The sequence below is a fragment of the Tetrao urogallus genome (assembly GCF_951394365.1).
Source record: "Tetrao urogallus genome assembly, chromosome: 7".
NCBI lineage: Eukaryota > Metazoa > Chordata > Aves > Galliformes > Phasianidae > Tetrao > Tetrao urogallus.
In genome coordinates, this window is record NC_136820.1 from 24,577,059 (window position 1) to 24,589,680 (window position 12,622).

A 12,622-nucleotide genomic window follows, 5' to 3' on the forward strand; every position below is an offset into this window, starting at 1 on the left:
AATGCTCTGGGGTGGTGGGGGATTTTTCCTATTTTTATTCTTTTACTATTAATCAAGGAAGTTTCTCTTAAGAATTTTCCTGTCCTTTCCCCTTGTAAGCTTAAAGAAAGAAGTCCACTCGCATTTTACAAAAGCCTTTTGTGCATGTTAAAAAGTTCCATGTAATATTCAATTAGAAGGACTGATTATTTCTTCTTTGCACTGCTACTTCTGGGGGGAAGCTTGTCACTCCATGATTAATGGGATTCCAGAAATTATTATATATGGGGGAAGAAAAAGGTCCAATACACAGTATTAGGCTGAACTGCGTGAGTTAAACAGTTCCAAATGAGGCAGAGCCTCCGTGGTGCCATGATGCAAGACAGAAGACACTGGGTGAATACTGGGCCTTGCTGAAGTCTATGAGAGTTTTGCCACTGAATTCAACAGAGTCAGGATTTTATTAACTGCGTTCATTTTAAATATCCAAAGCAGCAGCCTTTCAGTTTTATCTCATTTAGAGTATATCATTAATTCAGATGGGAAAGCAAAAATATACTGTACTGCTTAGAAGTGTATATATCTGGATATATATCAAATGTATGTATGTGCTTATAGGTATAAAATGTCTGTGTGATTGTCTGTATGTTTATATAAGTATAAAATATCTGCTTACTTCATTATCATGCTATGAGTATCTCGCTAGGGTGGATATTACAGAAGTGGTATTTCTTCTTTTCCTCACATTAAGAGGCAGACTTGTTTATTTTTAGCAGCAGGAGAAAATATGAAGGCCAGAGTAAAGACTTGAATTGGGAATCAATATTGTCATGATGTATGGAACCAACTGAGTTTTTTTGTGTTTACAAGCAAACTCAAAATAGTCAAAAACTGGATCTAGTATTAAAGACATAGGACTTGATATTTATGCTAACGTCAATGTTAAGAGGGAGAACAGAATTTGAAATTAGTGTTGTTGATTTAGTTCCTGTCTGATACAAATTTTCATGTGTGAACTTGTCCAGTAATTTCTGCAAATTTATGATCCTAATGCTTTATATAGCAGCAAAAATACTATGACTCTCCTGGGTCACACATAATATATCCAGCTGAGGACAAACCTTTTACAGAACCTAAAACTGTGCACAATTTCCACTTGGTAAAATTGGCATGATAATATTACTTTTCCCCCATATTTTGTCTGCTTTATTTGTCTGTGCTATAAACTCTTGGATGTAAAATCTTTTCCTTGTTATGTGTCTGTGAATCAGTAAGTTAACAGAGCCTTGACATTGTATGGTCCTCTAGGTACAACTCTGAAATAAAGTTGTAAACATTGAGGCGTATGTTACTTCAGGTAGCTTCTCAAGTAGCATAACAATAAAACAGAATGCATAGAATGCTTTTGACTTAGTGATTTCTTGTAACCAGGATCTAGAATCTAGAAAAAGCTGTTCATTTGAAATCATGAGCTTTGTGGCATTAAATGCACCTTGAGCTTTGTGTACAATGGTCATGGAAGTGACCCTAAATTCCTGCACAATGGGAAACAGTAGTTTTAATACATCCAGTGTTCTGAGAAGATACTGAAGTATTTGTGTGGTGCAGACCACTGAGCTCAGGAGGTTTTCAAGGATCCTCTGGCATCACACCAGTTTTCGTATTCTTATCCATTATTTTAGCTTGGGCCAACAAATTTCCAGTGTGATGATTACCAGGATTTGATTACATTTAGCAAGCCGTGGAGTCCCTTCTCTCTGAAGACAAACTGCTGCCATAGACAGATTTACCACTGACCAACAGTGTTTTTATGCAAATGTGCCTGAGCGCAGTAACCCCAAATTATAATAGTCATTCAATCTCTTGCCAGGACAGCAATATTTATATATTGCAGAGATAAATGGGATATCAAAATCAGTTCCATTACAGAGGCAAAGTTCTCTATGTAAATCAGGATTTCTAATCATGCTGCTTCTACTCACTACCCCACTTTTCTTTCCTTCGAAACGTGTTCTCCTATTGTGTATTCACTTTGAATATTGAAGTGTTCAACTAATGCCAAGCTAATGGAAAATGTAAACACCTTGCTAGGAAACTTTAAAGTCTCCAAGTGTGTTTCTTCATGCCCTAGGCAGTACTGTAAAGGACTTGTATTCATGGATAGTGTTTTGTCTGCCATTTCTGTAAGTTTCTGTTTGGACTTCTATTACTCCTGCTGCCTGATGGGAGGAAAAGGACAGTCGTCTACCTAGAGACTTCATCCTTCCCATCAGGGATGAGTGTAAGAGGTCAGATGCTCCCCTGCATGTCAGTGACCAGCTGCTGCCAACAGTGCTGCTTTGGGACAGTTGCCTTTGTGTGCTGCAGGGGCTAATATGAAGAGACACGTGAAGTCACTTGGTTTGTTGTTGCAATAGCTGAAACGTGCATTGTAGCATGCAGAAAATTTGATCAATGCAGTCATAAATGGAATAAATTATCTTTAGAATAAAATTTGTAGAAGACAGAAGAAATACAACCTGCCTAAAAATACAATTTGCCTAAAAAGAAATAGTTTATAATCTATACTTGATAGACACATATAGCGTGTAATTTTAGAATACAATTTGAGGATCAAAATGAAACAACTTTCTGAATTAGGTCACAGGCACAGTTTTCACAAGTGTCATAGGAAAATCCTCATTATAACCTGTTCTAAGTCAGAGAATCATAGAATATCCCAAGTTGGAAGGGACCTGTAAAGGTCACTGAGCCCAACTTCTGATTCCACACAGCACCACCAAGATGTTTAGTGAACAAGTCCATTCATTATTCTGAACTGTAATTGAATAAAAGTATAAGAAGGCAACAAGAATAGTGCCACTAGGTCAACTTACAAGTTTGCATTTCTCAGTATCTGACCTCTAGCACCAGCCTGTGTTGCATGATTAGAAATAAAGCATAAGAGGGCAAACTTATACTGATATTTCTTTTAAGATACCCTGCGAGATCTATATCAATTTGTGAATTAGGAATTTTTTAAGACTAATATGGTATTATGATTTAACAGAATATCGTGTAAAAAGGCTTTCCTGTTTGTTGCAGAAGAGATATGACATTCCTTGGTTTTTGATTTTAGAGAAATGCTAAATAACAGTACTGTGTTTACCTAGTTCATGCTACCTAAGATTTTCTCTACCTATATCATCTTTCCTCCATTCATCTTCCTTCCTGAAGGATCCTAGTCTAAATTCTTTTCATACAGAAGAAATTTCTTACTGTGTCTGGTTGCCTTTTTCATCTCTTATCTTTCATGTCATTCTATGCATTGTTGATCAACTGTAGCTACAGACTCTGTAGTACATGGAAATACCAGTCGTAATATTTAATAGGATTTTTTTTTAAATCAGTTTTGAGCATCAAGCAGATATTGTCATAGAAGTAGCCACAGTAACTACATAATCTTAATTTCTGCAGGACAGTGGTAACCCATATAACATATACATATAGACATATACACATGGACACACGTTTCTTTCTAAATATGCATGAATATAACAGGTTACACGTCATTAGCTCTGTCAGTTAGCTCTGTTTCCTTTAATGGGCATTAGATTGCATGTATTCAATTTTCTGCCTTCTTGTTGCCTGTTACTCTGTAGTGTGAAATTCTTAAACAGTTTTTATAACTGGCCATTATTTTTACTTTGCTGAATCCTCAGTATCTCGCTATCTGGTTCTGTTCCCAGACTCTATTTAGGGGAATATGTTGAGCATAGCCCAGCATGGGTTCTTCTGAGAAATCAATGACAGCTTCATACCAGAATGAAGAATGACTTTGCCTTTCCCATCTTTTAATTTAAAAGAAGTCTTGACCGTGTTTAAGAGAGTTTAATTTCTTTCAGAGTTGTTGGTGAGGACCTCTTAAGGACAAATGCAATTCATTCATTGATGTCTTGGTCCTTTATATTCAAGCAGTGTACCCAAGCTTATGTAACACCTTTGAGGAACTGGACTAGAATATCTGCACAGCTTTTTTTCACCCTAAGTTCTTATCGAAGTAATTTAGCTCAAGGATTTGTTGAAATGAATGTTGCACACAAAACCATCAGGTTGAATATGTTAGCAACAGTGCTAATACTAATGAGCCCTAAGTTAAGTTTTCCAAATTTCCAAATTACATTTTGCATTTAATGTTTACTGCTTCTGAAGGGAGGTTATGTCTAATTTAAGTCTGATTCTAAAAATACTCATATTTTACTTAAAATAACTCTGCTTTGAGAATGTAATATGGTAAATGCTAACTTTTAGAAAATACTTCACTTTTTTGATAGATAGCAGTATTATTTAGTTCCATCTTCCAATGTTTAATACACTACATTTTTGGAGATGTGTGATATGGATCAAAGGGCAGAATTTGGCCCTTAGTTACCTGCTGTTACTGGCACTAGTCTTACAGCTATTGAAAAATGATGCATCAAATTTATATCACTGCAAATGTCACTATTCTGAATCTTGCATATGTTGCCTGAGCTGTCAGTAATAAAAATCTGTTCTTAATTATTCTCCCATTTAAAAAATAACAATTTTCTAATAACCAAATGAAAAAGAATTTGATGTTTTCTTTGGCTGGAAACATTTTAATGATTTAGTGCCTCTATAAAGTTTTGTGTGCTCTTGTAAATTAGTGAGACTTTCCCATTTAAATCTATGATTATCAAGAAAAGCAGAATTTGTTTAAGTTAAAACCGTATGAGTAATTCAAGGAAAATATTTAAAGAGAATACAGTCCTTTAAACAATTCAACAGAAAACTCAACAGGCAGAATTGGATTTACATGTGTTATAGAGATACTAACTATAATAATTAATTGTTAAAATTAATCCTATTGTATTAAAATATTTTGCTATCTTGTTTTGCTCTTTAATTGTAAATTATACAGTTTATTTTTGCTCCATTAATATCATGTGGTACATTTCACTGTGATGGGAAAATAAAAATGGCAAAGAATATTAAGAAAATGAAAGCACTGGATAGCATTTGATTTTCTAATTGGAAGCAGAATAACCCAGACCATAAATCCTATTTGATTTTAATATATATATTTTTTCCCCTATCACAATATTTCTTTTGGTTAATTATCTTCTTTCAAAGCCCAAAGAAGTGAACAGAAAAGACTCAATTTGAAACTTTGGACTAGAATTACAGATATGATAATAAGCATGAAATTCTACCTTCATTAAAATGTGACGTATTTAAAATGCACAAAGAATAATGTGCTCTCCTATCTTTGTTTTCTTTAGTGTGATGATAGACTAACATTTTAGCTCATGGCTCTGCTTCACCAAATAGCCTATCTTTTGGAAACGGGGATATTAACAGCCAATCTATAAAACATACATGATATAAAGCTAAAAAATTTTTTTTGCTTGTCCATCTGGTCTTGGCAGCATGTATTTAAACCAGAGCATATTATGTATTTCATACAAAACACCTTATTTATTTCTGGATAATATTTCATTACCTTACTTTTTTGCTTTTCAAACCAGATTGCTATAATACTATTTAAGATACTGGTTTCTGTTTGTATCCAAAATTCTAGACAAAATTTGTCCTCACTCCTTGAAGTCAAACAAACTAAAATTTATTTTGACAAGTACAATATTTACATGTTATTTACATGTTATTGGAAATGTAATGTCAAAATGCTATGTAGTCAAAATGCAGTATGGGCATCAAAATAAATGCTGATAGGAGTTTTTCCTGCCCTTTTTGCATTGAATCTATGTGCTAATTGGAGCAAAAATCCTATTAAAAAAAAAAAATATATATATATATATGGTCTCATAATTAAAAACAATAATAATGCATGCACACAAGGTCTGAGTTAGAGTTGTATGCATTGTCTGGAAAAAGATACTAGCACTGTACGGGGCACTGATTTTTCCTTTGTCACATTTTAAATATCTATTGAAACAATAAATCTGTAAATATAAGCATAAAAAATTCTAAGCTGCAAACATTTCATTCTATGAAAAGGAGCATTTCCTGTTTTCTTATTTGCTGAGAGATTTTTTCTTTCTGTGTATGAATTTAAACAAGCCATGGAGTGTATTACTGTGTTTTAGAATCATTCTGGTCAAGGTATTTTAGAATAGTGTACCAACAGGCCCAGATGCACCAAAACTTGAAACTGAAATCACTACTTAGTGATTAGAAAAGGCAGTTCATATCATTTTTTTTATCTATTATCATATATAGCTGGTCTTCTGACCAGCTTGCTAGTTAGGATGAAAACTGTCAAAATCATGTCTAGACCAAATGCAATTTTTTCAACTTTTTCAGATCTTAGTGACCAGCTTATGGAAGTAGTTGGTCTGGAAGGAGCCATGGAGATGGGTCAAATATATACAGGTCTGAAAAGTGCTGGAAGAAGGCTTGCCCAGTGCTCATCTGTTGTCATCAGGTATTGACAGATCTAATTTGCCCTACACTGTTGTATTGAACAATAAGGCTTTCTATATTATCAATTGATATTTATATTTCACCACTACAGTTTATTTAACAGTGTAATAGTCATAATTACTGAGCTTAATGCTTGTGAGAGTATCAATTTATATATCAAATGTATTCTATTCATTTTTCTGTGCCCATACATCTTTCTTGCTTTAACTGTATGAAAGAAAGAGAGAAAGCAAGAAAGAAAGAAAGCAAAGAGAGAAAGAAAAAGAGGGAAAGAGGAAAAGGAAGGGAGGAAGGTGTTTACATTCAGTTTTTGCACGTTTTTAACTGTCATTTCAACCTATGAAGAAATACTGTTAAACAATTGGAGGAGAAGGAGTAATGTATGAACATCCTGGTTTATTTTACTGACTGCACTCTGTGCAGATTAGAGCAAAAAGGCATTTAATGTTACTTTGACACATTTTAACCCATTTGTAATGCATTTCTCACCAGAGAATAGTAGTACGCAATTAGTATTTGTAAAGCACTTGTTTGATCCATGGAAGTCAAAGTGCTCTCTTTTAAATTTATTTGTTATTTATTGAATGCTGGTAAGTTACTACTAATAAATACATTGATATGTGTAAGCTGTGAGCAGTGGAGCAGATTAATTTAGCTACATTTTATCACTTACTATGCTAACAGTGACCAGTATGTTTACAACAGAAAAAGTTTGGATGCACTCTTAAGGAAAAAATAATTATTCTAACTTTTGGATTAAATAAGGGCTGGAAAAGAGAAAGGCATTCAACTTCATCAGTACAGAGTTTTTCAGGAAGAATTTTCAAAATTTTAATAGTTAAGTCAAAAGTTATAGAATGAAAGGATCAAGACTGAAACTGGATATAAAGTATGATAATTAACAGAAAGAGTAGAAGTCAAAACTTAAAGATAGTTCAGGAATTCCTGAAGCTTGTGGCCTATTTTTGAGACTATTCTCAAGGACCAGGTGATCCTGGCTTCAAATTACTCTCTCATGAGGGTGAGGAAGAGAAATGAGAATGCAGAGTCATTCATTCCCATCTTCCCTGGATACCACGATACAATATTTATAATCCCAAATCAACAAGAACTGCAAAAGAGCTAGAATTATTTCAAACTTATGTGAGACTTCATTGAATATTCTTTCCTTCTTTTTCTTCTGGCTGTTGATGACTGTGGTTAACACTACAACCTGCTGGTCATTTTAAAATAATGTCTGACATAGAATTTCCACTGATCATGAGTGATCAACTGACTCATTTTTCCACTGTTAGAATTGATTCTTCCATGTTATATTGAGTTGTCCAGACTATAACACGGTCTGACTATAACACAGAAATATAGAGTTGGAAAAGGTCATTTAAAAGATCATCATTTTTAAATTTTATTTTCTTTTTATCATTTATCTATGCTTTTCTAAGTATGGAACCCAAAAGTAGGCATAGAATAATATCTGAACATTAATATTAAAATCATTGACCCTTTACTAACAATTAATAACATGGTAAATTAAATCTACTGAACACAATAGAACTGTCTGTGGCTACTGATCTGTCTAACCTGCTGTTAGGCACAAGCATAAAAATATCTTTCATGATTTTAGTAAAGCAATATTAGAGTTAAGATTTATTTCTCCTTTTCTTTACAGTATTCAGTCTAAATTTAAAAAATAATAGCAACAGATTTCCGTGTTTTTTCTTTTCCTGTAAACAGTTTTTTCATGAAGTTGTTGCATAATTCTCTCTTTATTTCACAAATTGAAGACTATTCTCTCATGAGACAGTAGAGTCTAGCAAGATGTGTGTGCAAGGTGTCTGCCTACTAAGCAACTGCTTTACTTTTGTAAGCATGTTGGAGATTACATAGAAGCTTGGGTAAATCTGGTATATATGTGTGTGCCATCGCATATATCTCCTTAAAAGTACATTTTTCAATTTTGTCCAGTTGCATTTTCTTATTTTATGAAATATATCACTTTAGGACCAGCAAGTCTCTGCCTATGCAGATAGATGGGGAACCTTGGATGCAAACCCCCTGCACGGTAAGGATACAGTTATTGATGGGATGAGGACTAAACAAAAAGTACATAAACTTTATTTTGTAATTACAAAAATTACCGTAGTCATTTATATTTACTGATTTATTTAATGTCAGTCCTTGAAATGAAGGAAACAAGATCTTTCAGTTTAAGAGACAACCCTTATCATTATTAATTCAATTACTTAACTAACATGTTCATATGCTGTTATTGTATAGCTCAACACCTACTGCCTTTTCAATTTATCATGTTGTTTTTTCTACAGGCTAGGATGGAATAAAAGGTCAGTTATTTCAAAAGTTTGGAAAATACAGGGTGCATAGCTTTACGCAATGTGATCATTTATTTCTGATGCTGTATTATTTTTATAGTCTCTTGTTGCATTACTGAGGAAGAACCAATGTGAATTTTGATGCTAATAAGTAAATAATTATACTGTAAAAATTCAGGCAAGATTTCTTTTGTGTGTTTGAGAGTTCATAGCAAGAACATTGTATTTAAAGCTGAAGCCTTGGCTGTACTGTTCGAATTGTACAACAGAAATAATAATTAAAAATTGGTTTAAAGAAGAAATGAAGGCAAATAAACAGGAAGAAGAAATCCATTCCTCCAAATTTGAACAAATAGGGAAAAGCTTGCTCACTGCAGATTCCTTATGGAACTGGTTACACTGTTCAGTTGAGGGAGCAGCACAACAAAGGTAGAGCACTAAGAGCTCTCCATTGTCATCTGTCTTTGATTAAATTACAGAGAGTAATGAAGCAGATCAAGATGTTGCAGAGTTTTAAGCTTTTCGTTGTTGTATATAGTCATAGTAATGTACTTTAGTATGCAATTTTACTGACTTTTACTAAAGAAAATCTGTACTGTTAAGTAGCTGAGTCTCTGTCACCATACACTTTGTAAATGGCAGTAATGTGCCAAAGAAGAAGGTATTACACCACAGCAGAGAGTCATTATCCAAATTTAGGTTCTGGATCACTTTCATTATCATTGTCTCTAGTAAAGATAAAGGCAACACAGAGAAATTAAAGGGAGCACCTTCAGTGATGTGCTATCAAGCCTGGAAGCTGGTAACGTATAGGCTAAGAGGAATGAAGAGTTGTGATAGTCCAGATTTGCTGGATATTCTGTAGTGTACAGCTGAACCGTGGGAAAGTGCCTAAAATCTAATTCTCTGTGGTGAGTACTAAGGTACTGCAATGAGAAGGGAACTGTGTAAACACACACTGTGTTTACAGAACAGGCAGAATAGTGGAGATTTCCTGATGTAATCCAATAAACTTTTTGGAGTTAGATGTCATTACCTTTACCTCTTCTACACAAGTGGTTCACTGCAGAACAGTGCTGCACACAGCATTTACTTGTTCAAGAAAAACATAATTTTTCAGTTACAGATTACAGAAGATAACTTCTGAAAGGATGCTGGCAATGAGGCATGCTTTTTTTGTCCTGATTTCTTGCTCTGTACAAAATCCCTGCTATCTGATAATAATGCTAGCAGAAGCTGCCTGCACGACTTAGGACAAATCTGGAAATAGAGAATAGAGTTTTTACATTTCAATTACTGCCTTAAGGAAACAGTAAATTATTGCTGATAATTACTCCTGTCCAATCAAAGTAAACTTTTTACATGGGATAGAAGTAGCATATACTTTCCTGTGGAAAATATCCCTTGTGATATAACACCGTTAAGAGAAACTACTTTGTGTTATGTAAAAAAAAAAACTCACTGTAGACTGTATTTCTTTCATATGAGAAGAGCTACTTCTTTTCTGTGCTACTGCACCACTATGAATTTAGGTCCAGAATAAGTATTTCATGTTACATTATTCATTTTTTAGGAAATATTTTGTTTGTTTGTTATGTCTCTTCTGAGGATCTTAATGTATTTATGGAGTTGCTCCTCACATTATTGCCCCTCTAAATTTCACACAAAGAAAAAAGATATAGTGCAACCTCTCCTCTCTCCATCAGTATGCTGAAGTTTTTCCTTTTTTGCAAAGTACTAGAAATTGCTCCTGTGACAATGCCAAAAATAGATGTTAGATTTGATTTCTGAGTGTGTGTTTCAGAAGGGTCCTTGGGAGCCAAAATGTACTTGACCATATAAATATAGGAAAGATCTCTGTAATGTGTATCCAGAACTAGTCTGAAAAAATATAAAATCATAACAATTAATTCTAATGCATAGCCATCTAGGTAGCCTGCTTTTTGAACTAGAAAGAGCTCAAATTTCAGAAGAAGTATGATGAGACCAACATAAGAATTGTGAATTTTTGTCTTCTCTGGAAACAAAATTGCAGCTTTTTCCCAAAGTTACCTTCAAGCAAATGACCAATTAAACAGAAAACAACTTGCTCAGATGAAGAAATCCAGGAGTTTTGTTTCTTAGATGATGTATGAGTTTTCTTTTCCTTTTATTTCCACTCTTAGTAAATGTATTTCCTTAAATCTTACAAGGAACTCAGGCCATTATAAGAAGGTGCTGGCATTCATACACCATGCATTGCAACATATGGGGGACATTCCCATGCTTCACATAAGGATGCTGAAGGAAAGCCCTTACTAGTTTACTATCTGTGTGATTTACAGAACAGAAGCTACTGTCCCAACTCAGTACTAGTCTGCTTGTGTATACAAGTTCTATGCACATCAGTTAGTTCATGTACACAGATCATGTTCATCAGTTAGACAGAAGAGCTGAGCCTCACCTTTTTGATTCTTGAATGCTCCAGACATAAATCTGTTGCTGAAAAAAAGACTGCTATCTCTCCCCCTCCAATATACTTTCAAAAGCTGAAATAACACATTTGATTTTGACATAGTAACATCAGGAATTTTGGTTTCCTTTAAGTTCAGTAGTTTTAAGGTCTGACCTAAAAAAATTTGAGAGATCAAGTAGGAAATCAATACAGTCAGTATGTTTTGAATCAACCTTGCCCAAGGTTGCAAGTGGCTGAGCTCAGAAGTCCTTTTCTGTTTCTTCTTCATGTTTTGGTACTAATGACAGCATTTTGCAAATGATTTCTCAAGAAATCAGGTTCAACCTAATCAAAAATCTCTTGCTATATTCCATTATCCAGACTAAGCTATATTAAATCTCTATTATATATGGGATGCAGACTCCTCATGCAGGCTTGGAAGTCTGTTTCTCACCAAAGAAATCAACAAGTTTACCTTTCCTACTTCTCCTGTCCTCTCACACACAGAGACTGTGTATCCCTAAAATGACAGTATAGACTCTCTCTCTCTCTCTCTCTCTCTCTCTCTCTTTATATATATATATATATATATATATATATAAAGAAAGAAAGAAAAGAAAAAGATGTGAAATATAAAAATGCAGTGATTCCCCAGAAGCTATGGTCTGTGATTGTTCATTCCCGTGGCCAGTTTTAGTACTAAAAAGTTGCTGTGTTGTTCTTTTATTATCTCATGTTCTCATACTGCACAATCAACTAGCATCCCTAAAAGAGAGCATAAATGTATTCCTATAGACTCTGTGAGTTGCCTCAGTCTAAAAATCTAATAAACATCCAGAACTACTGAATATGTTGAACACATGGAGACTACAGTCTGACAAAGTCACTTTGTTCCAGTATAATAAGATGCAGAATCTGAGCATCAAATTGTATTGTTTTCACTGCATTTTTTTTTAATAGAAAAGTCTTTGGGACAAGGAAAGATGATAATGTTAATGTTATGTTAAACATCTTGTCTGATTAGCTGAGGAGGAAATTCTATCAGAGCTCTCTCAGACAAATATAGCAACATGAAAGATATCTATGGTTTCACCTGATCTCCAAACAGGTCATTAATAGTAATGAAACTTCAAAGACTCTCAAGTTAATTCAATAAACCTGTAGCTTTAGCCATCAGGACTTTTTAAAGAAAAGTAATCTTTCAATTTAGCTACATAAAATATTAGTATTGTTTTGAAAAATCTATAGGAATATTCCATCTTAATAACTGTGATTTCAGTTCCTTCATCTATTCCTGACTTGATTGGCATCATGTCTGTTATAATGTCAAGCTGCTAGTATAATTAGATTAAAATGAAGAGAGAAATGTGTACAAAATGTGAAAGAATATTGCCTTGATGAAGGAATGAAAATGGTAATCCATACTCAGAGCCTA

At 34.0% G+C, this 12,622-nt stretch overlaps 1 protein-coding gene across 4 annotated transcripts in view; it reads left to right on the forward strand.

Annotated features, from left to right (window-relative positions):
* Positions 1-12,622, forward strand: part of DGKB (diacylglycerol kinase beta) — a gene marked incomplete at both ends in the record, with an annotated part of 296,833 nt that overhangs the window by 278,250 nt on the left and 5,961 nt on the right. For all 4 annotated transcript variants that reach the window (XM_079538393.1, XM_079538395.1, XM_079538394.1 and 1 more), the window contains 2 exons: positions 6,304-6,424; positions 8,425-8,485. In XM_079538393.1, the coding sequence (XP_079394519.1) occupies positions 6,304-6,424; positions 8,425-8,485 (182 nt within the window). The remainder of the gene's footprint in view (positions 1-6,303; positions 6,425-8,424; positions 8,486-12,622) is intronic.